General features: G+C 36.5%; 2 protein-coding genes across 2 annotated transcripts in view; both read right to left on the minus strand.

The window, feature by feature from the left end:
• Positions 1-504: 504 nt before the first annotated feature.
• On the minus strand, positions 505-1,569 carry LOC120858013 (protein SET-like). Its single transcript, XM_040233913.1, has one exon. It carries the CDS (start codon positions 1,567-1,569, stop codon positions 736-738), a length of 834 nt encoding a protein of 277 aa, XP_040089847.1. The 3' UTR covers positions 505-735.
• An 11,386-nt stretch (positions 1,570-12,955) lies between these two features.
• The window catches only part of LOC120858547 (plakophilin-2-like), a 92,060-nt gene continuing 79,982 nt past the window's right edge, over positions 12,956-25,033 (minus strand). Inside the window, exons 10-13 of the mRNA XM_040234675.1 lie at positions 21,772-21,925; positions 17,525-17,714; positions 14,854-14,941; positions 12,956-14,723 (exon numbers count right to left, since the gene is read on the minus strand). Coding sequence (XP_040090609.1) covers positions 14,655-14,723; positions 14,854-14,941; positions 17,525-17,714; positions 21,772-21,925 — 501 coding nt within the window. The 3' untranslated portion in view covers positions 12,956-14,654. The remainder of the gene's footprint in view (positions 14,724-14,853; positions 14,942-17,524; positions 17,715-21,771; positions 21,926-25,033) is intronic.

Consider the following 25,033-nt stretch of genomic DNA (forward strand, 5'->3'; position numbering starts at 1 on the left):
CAGAGAAAGGAGTAAAAAAGCTAGAATTCTGCACACTACTAGATAGGAGCTAGCACCCTCCAGCTTCCAACAGAACTGAGGGAGCAGAAGATTTTTCTGTTTTCTCACAGAACATGGTGGTGTTGATCACATAAAGTTTTTATTGAGGCTGGAAGGGATTAAAACGAATTTGGAACAGAAAGAGGGTAAAAAGTTTTTTTCAACTGAGTTCTGCTCAAGGTATCTACTCCCCAAAATAAGTTGCAAACTATGGTATAAAGAAGAAAAGAGACCTCAAAAACAGAGCAACCAAGCACAAGAGGAGAAAAAAAAAAAAAAAGGCTGCAACTTGCTTCCACAGACTGAAGAAAATTAAAAAAAGAAGGGCTTCCCTGCAGCTCAGACATTAAAGAATCTGCTTGCAGTGCAGGAGACCTGGGTTTGATATCTGGGTCAGGAAGATCCCCTGAAGAAGGGAATGGCAATCCACTCTAGTATTCTTGCTGGAGAACTCCATGGCGGGCTACAATCTGTGGGGTCACAAGGAGCTGGACATGACTGAGTGACTACTATTACTGGAATCTATTAGTCTTCCATTTGTCTTCTCCTTAATCTTCCTTGCATTACTCCTACTCACCATCATCTTCATCTTCATGTTTATCCTCATCCACTTCAACAATATCTTCCAATTCTTCCTCTTTGTCATCATCTCCCTTTTCTTCTCCTTCTTCTCCTTTCCCTTTTTCATCATGCTTGTCAGGAATCAAGTATTACTGTAATGGAGATTAGCCAAATATCATCTTTGGTGACCTCTCCTAACTCATCTGCACCTACATCAGAATGAACAGTAAACCAGGTGAAGAAACTCTCTGGTTTCTCATGCTGTCTCTTCCTGCTGGCTTTATTCTGCCTTTGACTTGAACATTTCATCAGATTCTTTCTGGATTGCTGTTTGATTTCAGTGGACTTTGAAGATGGATCACCACTCTCATTCAGATTAAATTCTTTGAATAGAACTTTATTTTCAAGGAAAGGGTTTTCATCAAAATAAAAATCTATTCCATAACTTGATTTAATATCTTCAAATTCTGTCACTTCAGCTCTTGTCAAATAATGCAGTGTCTGTTTGTCCTCCTCCCCAAGCAGTGCAGACACTTGTGGATGGTTAACAAATGTTGTCACCGTAAAATTTTGTATTTTGGCAATCAATTTTGACTTCTTCTTAAAAAATGTTTGGGAGAATTTGTTGTATTGCTGTTCTGCTTTCAAAATCTCCACACTGGCTTGTTCATCAGGTCTGTCTGTTTTATTTTCTTCATCAGTATGTTCAATTGCTTCTTGCTGTTCTTTTCCTTCCTTAGGCAAGTTCAGAAAAGCAGATCTTTCCTTTGGCTTGGAGGCAGGAGTCAGTCTCAATTTCTTTAGTTTTTTCACTTGGGGTGGAAGTGAAGAATGATGTTTGGGGTCTTTGCTACAAGAAAAGCCAAGAATCCACCCGAGGAAAGAGACACATATGAGGAGCTCTAAGAAGTAGAAGGGTAACTCTTCACTGCATAATGAGGCCTGTGATCTCAGCCACGTGGCCACCATATCTTAGGATCAATGTAAAAACCTAAATAGTCAAATTTGAGGCATTTAGATAGGTCCAGTTTTCTTCCAAAAGACAACTATTGCTATCAGTTTCTTTCACATCTTTTCAAATATACCATATATAACACTGATAATGACTGTTATTCATCTTTCTTTTTTCATTTAACATTGTATCTTGGCAATGTTGCTAGTCAGTACAGAAAGAGCATTACCCTTATTCTTTTTTTATAGTCTAAGGAAAAGCTGTAACCTAATTCGTTTCTTTTTTAGTTGAAATATAATTGATATATAACTTTATATTAGTTTCAGGTGTACAACATGATGTTTTGATATTTGTATAATTTGTGAAATGATAACCACAATAAATTAGCATCCATCACCATAGTTACAGGGCTTCCCTGGTGGTTCAGACGGTAAAGAATCCTGCAATGCGGGAGGCCTGCGTTTAATCCCTGAGTTGGGAAGAACCCTGGAGGAGGCCATGGCAACCCATGCTAGTATTCTTGCCTGGAGAATCCCCATGGACAGAGGAGCCTTGCAGGCTACAGCCCATGGAGTCGCAAAGAGTTGGACATGACTGAGTGACTAAGCACACACCATAGTTACAAAATTCTTTTTTTTGTGTGATGAGAGCTCTTATGATCTACTTTCTTAGCAACTGTAACACATCCATTACAGTATTACTAACTGTAGCCACACGAGGAACATTACATTCCCATGACTTATTTATTTTATTATTATTTTTTATTTGGCTGTGCTGTGTGTCATGCCAGATCTTAGTTCCCTGACCAGGGATTGAACCTGTGGCCCCTACAGTGGAAGCATGGGGTCTTAACCACTGGATATCCAGGGAAGTCCTGACATTTATTTTATAACTGGAAGTTTGTACTTTTTAACCCACTTCATCCATTTTGCCCACCCTCAACTGTGCCTCTGGCAACTACCAATCTGCTCTCTGTATCTATGAGCTTGGTTTTTTTTTTAATTCAACATATAAGTGAGATGATATGGAATTCATCTTTCTCTGACTTATTTTACTTAGTGTAACGCCCTCTAGGTTCACCCATGTTGCTGTTGCCACAAATGTCAAGATTTCATTCATTTTTTTAGCATAATTTTATTAATTTATTTGACCATGCCACATAGCATGTAGGATCTTAGTTTCCCAACCAGGGATCAAACCTGTTCCCCTTGAAGTGGAAGATCAGAGTCTTAACCACTGGACCATTAGGGAAGTCCCTTTTTTTAAAATGGCTGAATAATATCCTATCATATATATATATATATATATATACACACGCCATGTTTTCTTTGTCCATTCATCTATTGATGGATAATTAGGTTGCTTCCATGGCTTGTCTGTTGTTTAATTTGTTTAACCAATACTTGCTGATGATCAATAGCATTAATCTTTAGCCAGTACAAATTCTGCTGCATGAATCATCTTACACATGCTGTTTTACATATGCACAAATGCATCTGTAGTATGAATTCCTAGAAATTCAATTGCTGATCAGGGGATATGTAATTTTAAGTTTTATAGGTATTGGCAATTTTTCCCAGGAATGTGAGAGTGAATAATGTGTCCTTTACAATACTGGGTACAGTGCTTTATAGTTGTTTGAGAACTCATATATTCATTTGTTGATCCAGTTTACCTTTGTAAAATCACATAAAGCAGTATATGTGACGGAAATGTGAAATATACAATCTTTAAGACTAACGCTTTATGACTATTTTCAATAATAAATTCAATCAGCTCATGTTTGACAAATAAGTTTCTGGGTTTCTTGCTTCCTTGTTCTGATGTGGGCACAGTGAGATAACAGAGGTAGGCTATCCATCTAAACTCCACCCTAAACTGCAATGGCTCTGGCTTCAAAGTAACATTCACTTTAAGATAGAAGGGTAACGTTAGGTTTTACAACCCAAAAAGCAAAAATCAGTCATTTTCACTGGACTTGTTTGTTCAGATGAGAAACAAAGTTTTGTTCTTCCAGGTGTGCATCTTTGGATAAAAACATATTCTTGTTAATGCCTCAAATGAAGTCAATGTACTTAGCAAAGATACAGTTCAGCATTCTCTCAAGTTGAAAACATTTAGGGTGTAAATGAAGTCCTATGGGCAGAGAAGATGGCAACAATATGTCCAGAGCTCTAAACTGAAAATATAGGAAGACTAAGAAATAGTCCCTTGGACTGCAAGGAGATCCATCCAGTCCATTCTGAAGGAGATCAGTCCTGGGATTTCTTTGGAAGGAATGATGCTAAAGCTGAAACTCCAGTACTTTGGCCACCTCATGCAAAGAGTTGACTCATTGGAAAAGACTCTGATGCTGGGAGGGATTGGGGGCAGGAGGAGAAGGGGACGACAGAGGATGAGATGGCTGGATGGCATCACTGACTCGATGGATATGAGTCTGAGTGAACTCCGGGTGTTGGTGATGGACAGGGAGGCCTGGCGTGCTATGATTCATGGGGTCGCAAAGAGTCGGACATGACTGAGCGACTGAACTGAACTGAACTGAAGGAATAGATTGTAGTTGCAATTATGGGTCAAGAAAGTTGGTGCTCTTACAATGGGGTTTGCACTATTTGTACCTTTACCCAAATGGTGAAGATTATTATAAATTTCATCTCTGTTAAGGTTACATTAGCTCTATTAGAACTAGACAGAGATATCCTAGGTGAGGTCTCAGCCTGAATTCTCTTTTTAGTCCTAGAAATGGACTTTAACAGGGGTCTTCCTAGCTAAGAAAATGCAAACTTTCAGCATGGAGCTCACATATACATGTTCCTTATCATTATCTTTGTATTTCATAATACAGTATGAAGAGGAAAGCAAATTATAAATCATCTTTTCATTGTGAAATTCTTACATTGAGAAGGCCAATAAACATCAGTTAATGTACAGACCAAGAAAACTACTGATGGCATCAGAATATGTTGTACAAAGGGTCATAAGGAAATGTAACAGGTTTATTTGCTAACACTGAGCATTCAAAAGGGAGTTTTCTTTTTCTGAACCCAAGAAAAATACTAGATTGTTTGTTACTGTTTGTGGCAAAAACCTTTCAAGTCTGAGGACCATTATTAAGGCTACCTGCTGCCGTTTCTTATAATGATTCTACTTTTTTCCAGTTTTATTGAGAAAAATTGGTCACTGTTTAAGTTTTAGACATACAGAATCATGGTTTGATTTACATATATTGTGAAATATATTCAGCAAATATCCATTTTCTCGTAAACATACAAAGAAAAGAAAAAAAAGGAAAAAATTTATTTTTTTGATGAAAACTTATAGGATATACTCTTAACTTTTCTATATATCACACAGAAGTGTTAACTATAGTCATCATGTTGTATATTATATCCACAATATTTATTTATAACTGGAAGTTTATACCTTTCTACAACCTTCCTACACTTTCTCTCCCTTGAACCTCTACCTAAGGTAACCATAGTTCTGGTTTCTTTTTCTATGAGTTTGCTTGTTCTTTTTAAAAAAGATTCCATCCACAAATGAGTTCATGCACTATTTTTCTTTGTCTGACTTATTTCACTCAGTATAATACCTTTACCATCTATCCATGTTGTTGCAAATGATAGGATTTCCTCATTTTCATGGATGAATAATATTTCATAGTATACATGTATAGTATCTATATGTATCATGGCTTCTTTATGAGTTCATCCAATGATGAATTAAGTTGTTTATCTGTCTTGATTATTGTAAATAATGCTGCCATGATATGGGGCAGCAGATAACTCTTTGAGCTAGTACTTTCATTTTCTTTGGATATATTCTCATAAGTAGAATTGCTGGCATATAGTAGTTCTATTGTTAATGTCTTGAGGATCCTCAATACTCTTTTATATATGAGCTGTATCAATTTTCATTCTCATCGACCGTGTACAAGGTTCCCTTTTCTCCACATTCACACAAGAAATTGTTATCTCTTATCTTTCTTTTTGTGATGGCCATTTTAACTGGAGAAGGGCATGGCAACCCACTCCAGTATTCTTGCCTGGAGAATCCCATGGACAGAGAAGCCTGGTGGGCTACAGTCCAGAGGTCGCACAGAGTCAGACACGACTGAAGTGACTTAGCACTCACAGCCATTCTAACAGCCATGAGGTGACATTGCATAGTGGTTTCCTATTTTTCCAATTTTACTGAAATATAACTGACATACAGTATAAGTTAAGGTATACAAAATACTAATTTGATTTATGTATATCATGAAGTGATATTATAATAAGTTTAGTGAACACCCATCATCCCATAGAGGTACAAAATAGAATAAAATAGAAAAAAATTTTATTGTGATGAGAACTAAGATTTATTCTCTTAGCAATTGTCATATATAACATTTGGCAATGTTAACTCTATTTATCATGTTATAAATTATAAGCTTAATACTTATTTATCTTGTATCTGGAAGTTTATACCTTTGACTGCCTTCATTCAATTCCCCTTTCTCCCACCCCTGCCTCTGGTAACCACAAATCTGATCTCTTTTTCTATGTTTGTTTTTGAAGTATAATTGACTTACAACATTATGTTAGTTCTTAATACACAATATAATGATTCAGTATTTCTATGCATTTCAAAGTGATCACCAAAATGAGTCTAGTTACAGTGTCACTGAAGATATTAGTTATTGCCAATATTTCCCACACTGTGTATTTTATGCCTGTGCCTTATTTCCTTTAAAACTGAACGTTTGAACCTGTTATTTTAAAAATTATTCATTATTTAAATAATAAAATTATTATAAAATAATTTATGATAATTTACATTAATATTTATATATTTTATAATATAAAATTTATATTATTATAAATTATTTATAAATAAATATATTTAAATATGGGCTTCCCTAGTGGCTCAGAGGGTAAAGAATCTGCCTGCAATGCTGGACACCTAGGTTCTATCCCTGGGTTTGGACGATCCCCTGGAGGAGGGCATGGCAACCCACTGCTGTATTCTTGCCTAGAGAATCCCATGGTGAAAGGAGCCTGGTGGGCTACAGTCCATGGGGTCGTAAAGAGTCCGACACAACTGAGCAACTAAGCAGACATACAAATATACATACAAGTTTCTCAGGAGACATGAGAAACTTTTATTTGGTATTCCCAAATAAATAAATACTGTACAGAACTAGAAAAGGTCAGTTTTCACTCGAGTCTCAAAGAAGGGCAATGAGAAAGAATATTCCAACTACTGCACAGTTGTGCTCATTTCACATGCTAGTAAGGTAATGCTCAAAATCCTTCAACTTAGGCTTCAACAGTACGTGAACTGAGAACTTCTGTATGTACAAGATGGGTTTAGAAAAGGCAGAAGAACCAGAGATCAAACTGTCAACATTTGTTGGATCATACATGGAGAAAGTAAGGGAATTTCAGAAAAACATCTACTTCTGCTTATTGATTTTGCTAAAGTATTTGACTTTGTGGATCACAACAAACTGGAAAATTCTTAAAGAGACGGGAATACTAGACCATCTTATACATTTCCTGAGAAACTGTATGCGAATCAAGGAGAAACAGTTAGAACTGGACATGGAACAACAAACTGGTTCCAAATTGGGATAGAACAACAAGGCTGTATACTGTCACCCTGCTTATTTAACTTCTATGCAGAGTACATCATGCGAAATGCTGGGCTGGATGAATCACAAGCTGGAATCAAAGGACTGCTGAGAGAAACATTAACAACCTCAGACACGCAGATGATATCACTCTAATGGCAGAAAGTGAAGAGGAACTAAAGAGCCTCTTGATGAGGATGAAAGAAGAGAGTGAAAAAGCTGGCTTAAAACTCAACATTCAGAAAACTAAGATCATGGCTTCCAGTCCCATCACTTCATGGCATAGATAGAAAGAAGGGGAAAAAGTAGAAGCAGTGACAGATTTTATTTCTTGGGCTCCAAAATCACTTTGGATAGTGAATGCAGCCATGAAATTAAAAGTCGCTTGCTCCTTGGAAGGAAAGCTATGACAAACCTAGAGCAGCATATTAAAAAGCAAAGACATCACTTTGTCATCAAAGATCCATATAGTCAAAGCTGTTTTTTTTCCAGTAGTCCTATAAGAATGTGAGAGCTGGACCATAAAGAAGGTTGTGTGCTGAAGAACTGATGCTTTGGAATTGTGGTGCTGGAGAAGACTCTTGAGAGTTGCTTGGACTCCAAGGAGATCAAACTAGTCAATCCTAAAGGAAATCAACCCTGAATATTCATTGCAAGGACTGATGCTGAAGCTCCAATACTTTGGCCACCAGATGCAAAGAGCCAACTCACTGGAAAAGACCTTTATGCTGCGAAAGACTAAAGGCAGGAGAAGAGGGCGACAGAGGATGGGATGTTTAGATAGTATCACTGATTCAATGGACATGAATTTAAGCAAACTCTGGGAGATCATGGAGGACAGAGGAGCCTAGTGTGCTACAGTCCGTGGGGTTGCAAAGAGTTAGACACAACTTAGTAACTGAACAGCAACAATCACTATGTTTTATTAAGTAGGAGTCAGACATTTGGAAACATCATGCTAGTTTATTTCTTCAGCAATCTTATAATCAGGAAGTTTCAACTCCATTTTATCAATGAGGTAAAACTGACATTCAGAAAGTTAAAGTAACTCTCCAGAGTCGCACAGTCATCGGGAAGTAAAGTCAGAATCGAAACCCACTTCTCTACTCAGCTAAACTAAGGTCTCCTTGAAGTCACTGGAAATTACCCGAACAGCTGATGCTCAAGCCAACTTTCTTCCAAGGTAATCTGCTCAATGCAGGTACAACTTGTGTTCCATAATTAGCAGTTAAAGGTGAGGAATGGCAACTGTCAAGAAAAGTAAGGAATGAAAAAAGAGGCACAGTAGTTTCTGAAATGACTTTATTCCATCCCTGTAGTTTAATTGTGCATCATCTGTTCTTGTTCTCCTTGAAATCACGATTATTGGTTTAACTGCAGTTCTTAGCTCACCTATCATTCTTTAACCATAAATTTTCATGAACTTTGTCCTGAATACAATGAAACAGCCATAGTTGATAATCTGAAGCATTTGAAAAAAGTTATCTTGAAAGTCAGAAGAAATCAGTTTGCTAAAATGGTTGAATTCTTTTTGAGTGTCTCTATATAAGGCAGGCAATGTTGGTTGACTATTCTGCAGCCCCCTTTTTCTTTGCTCAATAAAACACTGATTTTGTTCAAGTAGTCACCATTCATGAGTCCTAGGGAAGGTAGCCCCTGCCTTTGGTGAAGTATGATTGGTTTAGTAAACGAATTGTAGTTTCATTTTTCTTACCATGAATGGAGTTAGGAATGGATGTGTGACCTAACACTGGACAGTATGAGTGATGTCTGATGGAAACTTCTGGGAAATTTTTCTTTATTTAAAAAAAAGAATGCAAGAAAGGAATGTTTACTTTTCTGGCCTTTAAACATCGCTCTGTGAAGATGAGGTGTTTGGAATTGCTGTAACCATTTTGTCAAAATGAAGATATCAACCTAGAGACAAAATCTAATACAGTGACAATGATCCAGCAGGCAGATGGAAGAAATCTGAGTTCTTGATGACGCAATGAATCGCTATATAACCAAATCTGAGCCTAAACCTGACACTTCTGTTTCTTAAGCAAAAAGCATTTACTGCGTAAACCATTTTGAGTTGAACTTTCTTGTTACTCAATGCAAAATGAAGCATTTTAAGTGATAAACTCAAACAGGAGAAACACACCTGAGATGAAGAGTTGGGTCACTTTAGATATGAGCCACCAAGAGTGGGAATATGTTACTATGCTATTAATACGTTCACACCTAATTCTTTTAAAAATCTGTTTTGACAATACCACTAAAACAGATTACTTTTATCTTTTAAATTTATGACTGCAAAAATCTCCAATTCGAGCAAGGAGTAAAAGAAACAAGTTCCTGAGGAAAATAGTGTCAATTTTCAAAATACTAGTTTTCATGCACTCTTATTATAGAGGCTGTCAATTCTGACTTCACCCATTTTGGCTAAAAACAAAAGTATTTTCTAAAGAATTCTCTGCTTCTCACTCGAATCATTTCTTGTTTTATGAGAGAGGTCTTTTCCAGAAGACTTGTGTGCGTCTCGAGTGCCTTTACCCTCACCACACAGTTGATGACTCCTCACGTCCCAGGGGGAACAGAGGGCACTATGAACTGTGACAGCGTCACAGGGAAGTCAGTTCCATCAAGAGCTGTGAGTGCTTCCTTAGAAAGGTGCATCTCACTGGTCCACAGCTCCAGGAATAAGTGTCCAGTGTCTGTATGTTGAAAGGTACTCTAAATGAAAATGGAAATCCCTAACTTCTTTTAAACATAAGAAAATACCCTACAGTGATTAAAAGAAAATCTGCAACAGTTTGGACTCCATTTTTCTTCAAAATAAAAATGCCAGATGTATGTTAGCAGCTTACAAGCAAAATTCAGGCTTCTGAGAGAATTAATCGCCTCTTGAAGTGGGATCTTTGAAGGTCTGATCAGTCAAGATGAAGGAATGTCTGTGGCTGCCTCAACCTGCTTCTCTGGACTAATCTATACCTTCTGAGTTGTCTTTCCATCCACAGATGTAGCATTCCAGGTGGGAGTAAGACAAAATGTTCAGGAACTAATCCTAAATCTATTGAAATCACTGATTTTCAGGTTTTACTAAATCATGATTAGGCCCAGGTCTGATTTACCTACAGTAGTCCAGGCTTTAGCTGGATGAACTAGACTAGACCGTTGTGTTGTTTAGTGACTAAGTTGTGTCTGACTCTTTTGTGACCCTAAGGACTACATACAGTCCCCCAGGCTCCTCTGTCCATGGGATTCTCCAGGCAAGAATACTGGAGTGGGTTGCCATGCCCTTCTCCAGGGGATCTTCCCTGCCCAAGGATTGAACCTGTGTCTCCTGCATTGCAGGCGGATTCTTTACAACTGAGCCACCAGGGAAGCCTGGGCTAGACTGTGAATAAGATAAATGCCTTTTCCCCTCTTGACTATAGCTCAGATCACTGATGTCACAGTGTCTACAACAGAGGAACAGCTTCAAGAATCATCTAGGAAAAAAAAGGGGTTTATTGATTCAAAAATGCAGCATACTCTATTTCTTCTTAGAGATTTCACAATGCATGCTGCATATTAGGGACTGAGAAATCTTATAATTTAGATCTTTTCAATCTTTGTATAACTCAGCCATCTTCAAACTTATTAAGTATAGGCTATTTCTTCTCACATAACATATATAAATACCCCCAAAGAACCTGTGCTCTGAAGAACAGACTTTCAGGAACATTTGTCTGGGCTATATTTATCTTCCTCATTCTACCTGGCCTTCTGAGGGATGAATCATAAGTGTCTATGTGTGTGTATAAAATGGTTGACTGGGGGGGAAGATTGGGCTTTTATCTAAATCAAGCTATCTGAAAAGAGAAATTCAAATAAGTAGATTAAAAAAGGAAAACAAAGGCCCATCCACACAGGAAACTCCAAATAATTTAGTCAGTGTTTATTGTGTAGCTTCTGTCAGGCATTAAGTGCTTTATAATTATGAAAATATTCAATCCTTAAAGCGATCTCATGAGGTAACTACCCCTATCATGCACGTATAACAAAGAAAGCTGAGGCTCAGAGAGAGTAAGGACCTTACCCCAACTAAGCCTAACCTTACCCTCCCACCAAGTGGACAATTGCAATTTGAGTTCAAGCTGGCCAGTCCTAGAATCAGTCCTCTTAACTGGCCAAGAGACAAACCAAAGAGAGACCCCACATTTCCCCAGAGTGAAGACACAGTCTTGCGTTCTTGGCTCCTGGGGAACCCCCAGAGAGAAGCCATCTCACCTGGATTCACATGGAACTAAGCTGCTTTGGAATGTAACCTAACCTTTCTCTGCTTCAGGTTATTTTCACATGTAAAATGTAAAAAGAAAAGAAAAAAGTATACACTTTATGAGGAGGCTGTGAGAAGTGCTCAACATATGTCCATTCTTGTTCAGTCAAAGATAGTCATACAAGCCTCCCCCTACTGACCCTAGTCTGTCCTCTGTCAGAGGAAGACCATGTCATCTTCTACACTGTGGTCTTTCAGATATTTAAAGATAGATAACGTGACACTCTTCTTCCAGGCTGAATATTGCTGGTTTTTTAAAACTGTCTTCCAGACTATGACTTTTAGAATGCTTCCCCCTTAATGAATTTTAAACAACTCCTATGCCAATGTGTGGTATTTTGATTTTTCTCTCCTGAACAGACCATAAAAAAGTTTTCCTTTTACTCATAGTCCTTAAAGGGTTGAAGTTTATTTCTTAAGAGATGAAACTGTCAGTATTACTATAAATAAAACATTAAAGTAGAATTTCATTTTGAAAAGTTTGTTTCCTTTCTAATCTATTTTCATTCCTACAACAAATACTTTAAAATGTAAGTTACTGAATCTTACGATGGGCCAGTTACAGGGTCATGTTGGGCATTAACTGAATGAATGATTGCACATTTTTCTTCTCTGTCCTCTTAATAAGAACTGAATCTTTTCTGATACAAGAAGATATTCTAAAGAGGACTTGACCAGATGTCCTCTAAATTCCCTTCTAATCCTCAGATTTTGTGATTTGAGGCTTCTGCAATTTTTTTCAAAGTATATACATATTGAAGTCCTCACTCCATGCACTTTATTTAGAGGAAATTTCATTTGTAACCATAGTATGTAAATTATATATACGTTTATATATATATATCTCCCCTCCATTTCCTTCTTCTAAAGAACTGCTTCTTTATAGGGTGATTAGAATGGTTTTATGGTTTATCTACACATGTTGCTTAATTTCCCCATTTGACACATTAATCCCCTCTTTATCTTGTCAGATAACCCTTTGGTTATTTCCATCAAGTATTAACAATGTTTCCATTTAATAGAAATCCAGGGCAGCAACCTCCCCTATTCCAGAAGATCATGAAGAATTCTTGACAAAGCAGCAAGGCCTTTAGATCTTTTAGCAGAAATAAATGCAGAGGTCCAGCTCAGTCCCTTTGATGACATGGACACAGTCTCGGACACACAGAAAAGAAAAGCTTTGGGTATATAGCCCTGTGATCAAAGTGATATTCAGCTACATATGGACCTCCCTCAGAAGTGTTCATAGACAGTAAAGTACTGAGATTTTTGTAAACAAAGTAGGACATGGGGGATCAAACATTAGTCTATCTCTCATGGTCGCAGACCCACTCAATTTAAAATCTAACAATATCTAGATTTGTGTGTCTCTCCATCTTTAGTCACTAGCTACTTCAATCTTTCTCACAGGAAGTGTTTCTTGGTAAAGAATTTAGGACTAATTAGGGGAGAAATATAAGCAATTATATTTCTTATTAAATTCTTAGTAATTAAAGTTTAACTTTATAAGTCAAATACTCAAACATCATGTCAATCATATCACAGATACCGAGATACACAAATAAGTCACATATACCCAACTACCAAGGCAGGCAATGCTATTTTTGCCTCATTTTGTGTTTAATATTATTGAAGGCTCTACTATGCCTTAAAAGCACAGAAATTTCTTAAATATACATTAATTATCTGGAGGAATAAATATACTCCAAATGCTTATCATCAGAATTTTGGAAAAAGAGATATAATTTCTCTCTTCAGCATTTTAAAAATTGGTATCTAAATAATTTCATTTTGATGTAGTAACCTTAGTCTTCTTCACTGAGCTTTTGAAATGGAAAAAGTTTAAGTTCCAAATATAATAAAGACTTAAGTACACATTCAAATTGAAACTGGCAATTTATTTCCTATCACACTTTGCTGGCCAAAAGGAGCTGAAGGATTTTTTTCCTTCTTACTTTCTTGACGTAACTATTGTCAGATTCTTTTTCAAAAGAAAAATATAACAGAATTATGGTTAAGAAGACTAATTCTATCTAAATGGTATTAATCACAGTCCAGTTAAAATAACACTTAACATAGACTCCAATAGATGACGCTGTCAACCTTTAAATGTTCGCATTTCTCATATATATCATTTCTGGATGGCCTAGACACATTTTTTTCCTCAACATAACTTCATTTTTCTTCTCCAGTGTTTCCTTGACTTAAAATAATGGCTTAAGGAAGATCACGTGAGATTTAGTGGTTCTGTACTATTTTTAAAATTTTGGGCAAAGTAGGCTGGTTGATAATGTAGTTCACTAAAATGAGCTGGGTTTTCATGGCCCTGGCTGGTCCAACAGATTGAGAGATCTAGGTTCCTTTTGTAGCCAAACAGTAAAGTCCATTCTTCCACCAGCTCACTGCAGTGGCTGACGTCCAGCAAACAGTACTGTGAATACTACTGTCAGGAGAAATTTGCATTTAATAGTGTTGTCATAGGTGAAGTGTTTCCTTGAGTAAAAATCCTATTTATTATTTAGAGGGAACACCGAATTTCAAATTGTAGGAAAGATTTTTAAATTTTCTATGATCACTTCCTTTCAATTTCTTCTTCTTATAGTCATGCATGCTCTGTGATCTAAATTTCTTACATTTATTGAAAAGCCAAGAAAAAAAAATCCAAGAGGATAAAAACAAGCACAAAGTAAACAAACAGGCAATGTTGCCATTACATTTTCTCCTGGACAACCCCACAAATATTTTCTGTTTCTGTTTCAGCACTGCAGAACAATACACTCATGGCTCAATGGTGAAACAACACACATGTGAGTGACAAAACATGGAAATCAGGAAAGGAATATAAATCTAAGTCAAAATTAAAACCCTAGTGATACAACGGCTTTCTTCCTTATTTACTTAGTTAATGTCCATTCCATATAAATTCGTAGTTTGATTCCAGGAGGCCATGCACCATTAGCCCTGATCAAAAAGACCACTATTTATAGAGGGTAAAACTGAGCCTGTTGCCAGTACCTACTGGTGTCAAACTCACAAATGTCTTCTGGATTCAAGGACTATGGAAATAGAAAAGTATAGAAACAGGATATGCTTTTTTGAGGTTTCTTAAGCTGGGAAGTAGAAAAATAGGTGTTTTCCTTTGGGGCTTTTTGTAAATTTCTGAGAGCACTTTTCCACATTCCTCAGTCTTTCAGGGAGTGGTAGGCTTTGGTAGTCCGGCTGTTGACAAAATCTGTCTTCTTAAACTGAGCCTTTGGGATAAACAAACAGAAATGTGAAAGGTAACAATATTTATGCACAAGACAATGTAGGTTTTAGTAACTTATCACCAGGGTCAAATCAAGTGGGACATTATTACTTGGCTCTTTTTAGCATTCTTACCTTCTTGTAGGCATTATGGAGCTCTGCATGGGTCCACAAAGAATATAGGAGAACAGAAGCAGCTTTACTTGCTTTGTTGGAGGCATAGCTGAAAATAAGAAAAGGACATTTTTCCGTGATGAGTGAGAATGTGTGAGGCTTCTGGATGCTGCCCCTGGATGTTCTGTAAATCTTCTTTAATTGCTGTCGCTCAGGAGCCATCCATTAAGTCAGGCCACTCACCATGACAGGAGGTTAGGATGGAGAGCTTTAGGAGGCAGGAGCCATGTGGGTGCTTTTGTTTTTTTTCAAATCTTTTTAAACCACTAGCAAAGTGCTAACAAATAAATAGTTATTAAGCAAATTCCTGATATATTCTTAAATATATTCTTAAAAGTTTTATAAATCCTTGAATTTATAGAATAAAATTTATATTTGTATTTATATTTTGTATTTTTAGAAAATATTTGTTTATAATGCATATTTATAGAGACAAATGCATGAAAGTATGACTGAAAAATATGTATAACTCTTAGTGACTCCACGAATATAGGAATTATGTATTTTTTTCAAATTAATAAATTCTTACTGGAGCATTTAAAATAGTTTAAAAATTTATGCTTTTTTGTATAGCAAATGGAAAATGTGTTCCTATTATGAATCCGAGTCACCACTGATTTTGACACTGTCCTTACTTTTTTTTTGGCTACACTGCACAGCATGTGGGAATTCTGGTTCTCTGACCAGGGATCAAACCCATGCTCCCTGCATTGAAAGTGTGGAGTCTTAACCACTGGACAGCCAGGGATGTCCTCTTACTTTTTTTTGTTTTAACTTTATTATTATTATATGTTCTTAGTTTTTGATGTTCTTTTAAATTCATCTCAAACTTCTAGTTTCTGGCTAAAGATCACTACTTTCATAGATTTTTTTTCTCTTCCATCACTTGAATTAGCACATGACTGTATTTTCTTCTTTGAACAAAGAAACAAAAGATTTTATTTTTCCTATCATAGGAATTTGTAAGTATGCAACCAAGAATAGAGAATGCAAAGATGTATGAAGAAGCCCATGCTGGGCTCATTCAATAGCTAACTACCAGCATAATAGGGATGGTAAGTCAAATCAGCACTTCACAGATTCTTTAGTATCTCAGGGGATTTTGAGAGTGACTTGCTAATAACTGAAGTATTAAGACATCCATGAAAGCTATGGATCTCTAATATTTATTATTGAAAGTTCTTAAACTGCAAAGGTGTTATAAAGTCTGTTTGTAAGTTGATTGCTTGGCACTTGGAACTCATTTACTCAAAAAGAGGGAATGTAATTGATGATTGATTGGTTATCAGGCTAGTCTATAAATTATGGGTTAGCTATGCAACACTCTAGCAAGGAAGCAGACCCAATGGTAGGGTGTCCTTGTTGGTTTTTTTCCTGAGACAGAACTTTCCAAATGGATACTCAGTACAACAAAGAAGTAACAGAACAACACACCCCATAACTGGCTAAGCTACAAGAAATTTCCAAAAGTGATGGTATATTCCCATGTGCTTATTATTATGTCTGAATACTCATATTTAAAAAAAGTCACCTACTGTCTATGGAGATTTGGTTAGAAGTTTAGATGACTATTTCCACAAAGGAAAGTCAAAGATGACTTTCCACAAAGGCAGAGAAACTGCTACATGGGAACAGGTAAATATTTCCTGCTTTGGGTAAACTGACGTTCTAACTGTGCTCTTTGTAATCGTGTGACTCTGAATGTAGTCCCCCTTCCCTGTGAACTTTGCCAGAGGGAAATCACAGAGCACAAGGGGCTAAATTGGGTGGAGCTGTGGGAGAAGGGATATGCTTATTCTAGGACACCACAGATCCCTATGCTAGCCCCTGTGCAGCCAAGCACACATTTGTCTACTACAAGTCAAAAGTCCATTTGCTTGGCAACTCATTAGAAGTACGAGTCTGGACTATAACAACATTGGTTTTCTTTTATGGTTACTTATAAAACTAACTTTATTTAACAAGTCAAACAATTCAGAATTGTATAAAGAGAAAAAATAATAATCTTCATACCTCCTTGGAATCCCACCACTTTAAATTAACTAACAGTAATAATTAGTTACATTCTTCATCTTTTTTTTTAAGAACGGAGAATATTTAAAGACATAGAAACAAGGATGTGAGATGACTTACATGCATTAAATTTTCTCCTTTCAAAAGAGAGTAAGAGATGGAAGAGATGTGATAAAGAAAACTGAGGAAGCAAGAACTTCTTGTTATGCTACCTCCTCCTTCTCCTGGGGTGACCCTGGTTTCACATAGTTAAGTGAGGATAAGGGCATTCCTTGTCCATAGGACTCCAATTTGCCTACATTCTTCTTTCTTAAATCACAGCTGTGGCTCTGGGAAACAATTCATTAGGTCAATAAAATGCTGGAATGCATGACTCAGATAAGTTATGAAGTGTGACTATTTCTGGATATTTCAGTAGAGAATGAGCAACTATTTGGCTTAGAGGATTCAGGTTTTCACTTATCTGATCACCAAGGACTGGGCCACATGATCTGGCCCAGCTTTACAACCTTACTTTTTGGCCATGGTACTCAAAGACTGAGCATTCACTACATTATTTATACATGGGATTGGCGGTGGGAAGAGGGGAGACACCGCCAGGCAGTGCTAGAGGACTTACGTGTCTCCTGCGCTTATGGTCATAATTTTCTGCAGGCCCCCAGTGTTTAGAAGATCCCGTGCATTCTGGTAACTATTTTGGATTATATTGTTCAATGTGTAACAGGCAGAGGCTGTAGTTTCAATGAGAAGATCAGTACTTGGGACTGTGTCAGGAATTATGGAAACTAAATCAGGTAGAGTTTCTTTGGCTACAAATGTAAGAAAAAAGAACATTTGATTAAAAAGATTGTTTCTTAACCTTAGGAGCTCAATAACATTTAAGAAGAAACATTTGGTTAACAAACATATGAAAGGATGCAACTATTTTAATATTCAAATTACCCCCAAAAAATTTTTTTAAAGATATTCTGTGCTCAGCACACTGGAAATCTTTCCAGAAAGAAATCTGACAGAAATGTCAAATTTTTTTTTTTAATGTTCACATTTTTTGATTCAGTATTTTCACTTTTGAGAATTCATCCTAAAGATATCACTTTAAAGCAGAGATCTTTATTCTAGTGTTATATACAATGAAAAATTTACAAAGGCTAACCATCCCAGTAATATGACTATGATTAATTAAAACATATCTTCAAAGAATCTCATGTATCCCAAAACATATCTATGAAGCATGTATAATGACAAGAAAATATTTGTTAATATTTCATGTGCAAATAACTGATATACTTAAAGGAAAACTCATACAGAAGAAACCTGAGAAGAAATACACTGAAATACTAATAGGATTTATTTTTCTACAATACTGATGGTGATCTCAAAATATTCTTAAAAAATTATCTGTACTGCTCAAAGTTTTCTTAATGTGAAAATAACACCATTATTTTAAAAAAGATAAGACTATTTAAAATTTATTTTTTTACTACATATGTAAGATCCTGGCTACAGTGTTTTCATTTCACTTTTTCTATTGTAATGAGAGGTTTTCTTTTTTCTCCACCTCTAACTACTTTGGACTCTCCTTGAAAGATAGCATGCTTCTATTGCTTTTGTTGTTTCTCACAGCTCTTTAATACAGTGCTGTGTTTATCATGGTTGTACAAATACTTGTGCCTAACTTCACTGTTTCTTCATTTGAGTTTACATGGCACCTTGAACTGTACTTCTCTCTCTGATACACGCATGCATGCTCAGTCATCTGACTGTGACCTCATGACTGTAACACAACAAGCTCCTCTGTCCATGGAAACTTTCAGGAAAGAATACTGGTGCTGTGTGTGCTTAGCTGCTTGTCCTAGCTGACTCTTTGTGACCCAGTGGACTTGTAGCCTGCCAGGGTTCCTATGTCCAATGGATTTTTCAGGCAAGAACAATTATTGGAGTGGGTTGTCACTTCCTACTCCAGAGGATCTTCCTTGTATCTCTTGCACTGGCAGGCAGTTCTTTACTACTGTGCCACCTGGTAATCCCTCTCTCTAATACCAGACTGTAGTTACGTGCTTGTCTGAATTCTAAATGGAGCCATGAGTTCCTTGAGAATAATTATTGTATTTATTTCTGGATTTCAACATTGATCACTATGCCTAAAAGAGAAAGTCAATAAAAGGAAATGAACTGTATGTCTTCCTTTGATAACACCTGGAACTGATTGACAGGAAAAACATACCTTCTGCTCAAAGGCCTGAACACTTCCTTTTTCACTGTTATCTAAGCATCACAGTGTAGTGTTGGAGCTCAGAGCTGAGTCTCTGAAGCTACACTTTTAAAATTTTAGTCTCATCTCTGCCACTTCATGGCTGTGTGGTCTGGGTAAGCTACATTTTCCCAATATGTAAAATGGGATAATAATAGTATTTACTTCACAGGACTGTTTTGAGGGTTTAAATGAGTTACTATGTGTGAACTGTGTCACAGTTCCCTGCACACAGTAAGTTCTCCATAGATGTGAGCTATTATCAGAAGACTTCCTCCTTTTAGAAAGGTAAAACAGAATGAAAAGCCTTGAGAACCTGAATTTTCCTTTTGCTGAAATTAGGTTGACAGCATGAAAACAAGTGTGAGACAATGACACCAGAAAATGTCTAACTGAGCTCTCTGCAGGGTGCAGCTATGGCTGGCTGAGACCAGGCTGCCCACACTGAGACGGAGCCCTGCTGAGAGAGTTTTACTTCTCCTGCCTCTGTGTGACCAACGAGAATGTCCAATTCTACAGGTCAATTTTATGGTTGAAACTTTGGCTTATGTTTGAGGAGGAGTGAGAATTAGAGAAATTAGAGTCTTTAACATTTTATATCTTGTTTGTTTTTCTTAGAAAAGTAGTATAACTGTTTACATTGACAAAGTTAAATATTACAGTATAGTAAAGGGTCATTCTGTCTTTATACATACACACACACACACCCCACCCCTGTGGACCTGAGTAAATACATTCACTTTGAGATAGTTAAAATTAGATCTTCAACAGTGAAATATAAAATTAGGACACTATCATGATATTGGAGGGTCAATAGCTCAATGTCATACTGTTGAGGGAGATTTTATTTAATGCTGGTGCTTTCACATACATTAGGTTGTCTGATCCCTGGAAAAACACTATTCATAGTGATTACTAATTTTACTCAGCTTAGGGCAGTTAAATGACTATCCAAGGTGACATGTGGCAAAGTAGCATTGGAAGACACAGATCAGTGTCTTCTGCATACCTGTTATTCTGTCGCCATGCTAAGTTGCCTATCTTCAAGTTTTTAAGAAAATATAATTTCAAGTTGATTTCTCTAAATCAAAGTAAAATGTGATGACTTCATTCCAAGTCAACACATGGAAAGTTTTACTTGGCCTACAAATCTCAAGAAAAACAAAAAGCTTATCTTTCAAACTGATTTTCATTTCTTCCTGGCTATTAATACTCTAAATCAAGACAGGTTATTTTACTCAAATTACATATTTGACATAATGCCAATATGGAATTCAAAAACTGCATTTATCTTACTGAAGCCTCTTCTCATGATTGTCCATAAAACTTGGAGAGGTTTATCAGTGAAATCACCTTATGTAACTTGTAGGGCTACAGCTCTATTGTCCCAACAGCTGGAGGACCGTGGAACCTGAGACAATAGCATTTCTGCCCTGAAGGCACAAGCTCAGTGTGTAGAGCACAGTTCTTCTCATCAGCTGTGTTCTAAAGATGGAGTCAATAGTCCATTTGAGAGAAATAAAAACAAAAAGGATAATACACCTGATTGAAGTACAGCACAAAATTCCATACAAGACAATGAGGAGAACACTTTCACAATTTTCAGACACTGCCTTTGGCAAAGTTTCTTTTAGATTTCATTGAAAAATTTCCATGCTCTCTACATTTATAATGGGCACAAAACCATTGTATGAAACCTCTTGTTCAATGTTGTGCTGTTGGTTGTCTTTGAAAATGACATTATTAAAACACAACCACACTGTGTGAGTCTGTGTGTAGATTCCAAAGTAATCTAATTCATTAAAAAAAAAATACTGGAATTTCTGAAAAATTGAATTTTAAGTAGTCTGAAATGACTAATTTATGGAACATTAGGAAGCATGATTAATTTTAGCATTATCATCCTACTATCTCATTTTACAGCTTTTGACTTAATACACAAACATTTACATATTCAGATATAAAGAAAATGAATAAAAAATTATGTTATTTGAAAGGATAACATGTTATCATTTTTGTCAATAATACGGGCTTACAAAAAAGGGAGCAAATGTGTTTTATTGTATTTATTCTAAAACCTATACCAAATCTGCTATATTCAGTGATTCATTCTTTCTGTGATTATCCGTCCATCCATTTTTTCTAGTATAACAGTGGCCAAGCTTCTTAAGTGAACAAACACTGTGTGTGTGTGTGTGTGTGTGTGTGTTTGTTTATTTAATGTTTTAGCAGGGTGGTGCTTCAGCAGATTACACAGAACATTCTGAAAGACATGGTTTAAAAAAGATGTCATTGGATGGCATAGTTGAGGGCCAAGAAATATCATATATATTACCTATCTTGTTCATTTTTAGTATGGTTTAAAATTTCTCTTCAGTAGTAATTGGAACAAAAATGAAGTTGGATACTAAGAAAAATGATATTTGAAGCCAGTGTGAAAGTCTACTCTTGATGTCTAGGTACACGAAACCCAGTTCTGTTTATCACATTTTGCTTTTCATTCACACTTTCAACTCATCATTGTAAAAAGGATGGGATAAGGACAATGTTTTTGTTTTAGTGCATTTGTATTTTCAATACAGACACATTACATCTAGAGACTTATACTCACTTACCAATTTCATTCTGCAGAGAAAGATTCCGAGACAAATTCCTCAGCAGAGAGACGGCAGTCTTTCTCACACTTGGATCACCGACATGCAGCATCTTTCGTGTGTGCTGAAGGCCATTTTCCTTCTGGACAACTGTCTGAGCTACTGATGTTGGCATCTGTTTTGTGAGACATGCCGTATAAATACTACTGTATTTCATTTCGGGGTAAAATTTCTAAGTTTCTGTAGATTACTAGAGACTGTAATATATAAGATGTTAATATAATATAAGATGTAAATATGTTTAAAAAGCTAGCTTCAAATTCTTATTAAGTTTTCAATTGCTGGATAAAGACAGTTTATTCAGTATTTTAAAATAAAAATATTGGATTTGGTTAGTTACAATGTTTTTTGTATCAGTTTAGTTCAGACAGTAAAGTGTCTGCCTACAATACAGGAGACCTGGGTTTGATCCCTGGTTTGGGAAGATCCCCTGGAGAAGGAAATGGCAACCCACTCCAGTATTCATGCCTGGAAAATCCCATGGACCGAGGAGCCTGGTGGGCTACAGTCCACGGGGTTGCAAAAAGTCGGACACTACTGAGCAACTTCACTTCACTTCACTTCATAAATAAAATGGGTCTGTCTTTCCCTTTCCTTTCTTTTTCATCATATTCTGCTTTTTACTCACATTTTCAGTTCATTGTTATGAAAAGAAAAGAATGTTTTAGGATGAAATTTATACTAATGTCATAAAATTTATTAAGTTTTTTTTCCTATGTGTGTAATACAAAAATACTCTCAACTTTGTGGCTCTGGTAGAACTTAGCTATAAAGCCAACTGAACTGAGAAAAATTTTACAGGGAGATGTCTTTGATTACTATTTAAATGTATTTACTGGCTGTTGGCTTATTTATTTTTTCTGTTTCTCTAGTTTAAACTTTGGCATTTTACATATTTTAAAAACTTATTCTTTTCTAAAAAGCCAGTTTATTCTGAAAGATATATTGGACTTTAAAAGGAGTATATGGCTAGTCAGATTACCTGTAACTCTATGCTCTGCATGGGAGGCTGCATGTGCAAGTTTCTTGTTTCAGGTCTAAGTCCACCAGAAGCAAATCTTACTTGGAATAAGGTTGGTCACCTACTTTCACAGGTCTGAGTACCAAGTAGGCCCTACCTGGCATCAGCAAACCCCCAACAATACTGAGGCCTTAACTTGTGCCTGCAACTTTACGTATTTTTATTTGAAGCTAATATTAGGTCACTGTGCCAAAAATCCATACATTCTTAACGATTCTTGAGGGTGTCTGTCTCCTGTTTATCTTACCTAACACTGCTTGCTTCCCCTACCTCTTGCAGAATGTTCCCCTTATATTCTCCATTATACCTTCCAGAGGAGGAGTTAATATGGGAGCCAGGATAGGTTTCAGGGAGGGGACAAGAGGTCCTTAAAATTATTTTTGTGTTTATAATAATCTTTCTCAAGGAAAGATTCTATCATTTTTATTAGGTACTCAAAATATCCATGAGTATCTCATGGACGTTTAATAACCACTATTTTGCAATGTTTATTCCAAAGTTACGCTTTGTCTTTCACTAATTTGCAAAACATTCCATTAGATTCTTTTCTCTTCTCAGAAAAATCCTTCTTCTGTAGGATTCTGTAAAACTCCTCCTCCTTGAAGATGGAGGTATTCATCTCTCTTTCTAATGGTCCATCTAAGTAACTACATCTTTCCTCATATGCAAAAGCTCTGCTCTTCTGAGTCACTGCCATTGAGCTCTATCACTCTCACAGCATTTTCTTTGTCATCTCAAGGTCTAGTATATCAAAATGATTATGGAAACACGAATTCTGATTCATTGAAGGAAATGGGAGAGGCTGACGTGGAATGGCCTTTAGAATTTGCTCATTAAGGAAAATAAGCAATGAGATTTACCAAATAGAGATTTCATATTCCAGTTTTAGGGAATTTGTGAAAATGACTGCTATAACTGTTTACACATAGCAATTCTAGTTTATATTGTCCTGATTACTAATGAGGCTGAGCATCTTAACAAATGTTTAATGGCCATTCCTATATTGTGTTTTGTGAAATGCCTGTTTAAATCTCTTGTTCATTTTCAATTTGGTTGTCATTGTTAAATTGATGAATTAAAAAAAAAATATTTCCTAGATACCCACCTTTACTACTTATATATGTTACCGAAATCTTTTCCTCCTCTGTGCTTTGCCTTTTTACCGTCTTTTGCTAGCATCAGTTCAGTCCAGTCACTCAGTTGTGTCCTATCTTTTTGACAGCATGCCCTGCAGCACACCAAGCCTCCCGTCCATCACCAACTCCCTGAGTTTACTCAAACTCATGTCCATTGAGTCGGTGATGCCATCCAACCATCTCATCCTCTGCTATCCCCTTCTCCTCCTGCCTTCAATCTTTCCCAGCATCAGGGTCTTTACAAATGAATCAGTTCTTTGCACCAGGTAGCCAAAGTATTGGAGTTTCAGCTTCAGTATCAGTCCTTCCAATGAATATTCAGGACTGATTTCCTCTAGGATGGACTGGTTGGACCTCTGTGCAGTCCAAGGGACTCTCAAGAGTCGTCTCCAACACCACAGTTCAAAACCATCTATTCTTCGGCACTCAGCTTTCTTTATAATCCACCTCTCACAACCATACATGACTACTGGAAAAACCATAGCTTTGAATGTATGGACTTATGTCAGTAAAGTGATGTTTTTGCTTTTTAATATGCTGTCTAGGCTGGTCACAGCTTTTCTTTCAAAGAGCAAGAGTCTTTTAATTTCATGGCTGTAGTCACCATCTGCAGTGATTTTGGAGCCTTGAAAAATAAAGTCTGTCACTGTTTCCCCATCTATTTGCCATGAAGTGATGGGACTAGATGCCATGATCTTAGTTTTGTGAATGTTGAGTTTTAAGCCAATTTTTTCACTCTCCTCTTTCACTTTCATCAAGAGGCTCTTAGTTCTTCTTTGCTTTCTGTCATAAGGGTGGTGTCAGCTGCATATCTGAAGTTATTGATACTTCTCCTGGCAATCTTGATTCCAGCTTATGCTTGTTTTCTAGCATAAGCTATTAATTTTTATGTAATCAATTCATGAAACTTTTACTTTATGTGCTTTTTATGTCTACTGTTAAGAAATCTTTCCCTATTTCAGGTCATGAAGATATTCTATGCTAACACTTAGAATCTCTATTGTTTTATCTTCCACATTTAAATTGCACTGCTGTTGGAACTAATTTGTGGGTACAGTGTGATATA

This window comes from Oryx dammah, unplaced genomic scaffold (assembly GCF_014754425.2).
Source record: "Oryx dammah isolate SB20612 unplaced genomic scaffold, SCBI_Odam_1.1 HiC_scaffold_29, whole genome shotgun sequence".
Classification (NCBI taxonomy): domain Eukaryota; kingdom Metazoa; phylum Chordata; class Mammalia; order Artiodactyla; family Bovidae; genus Oryx; species Oryx dammah.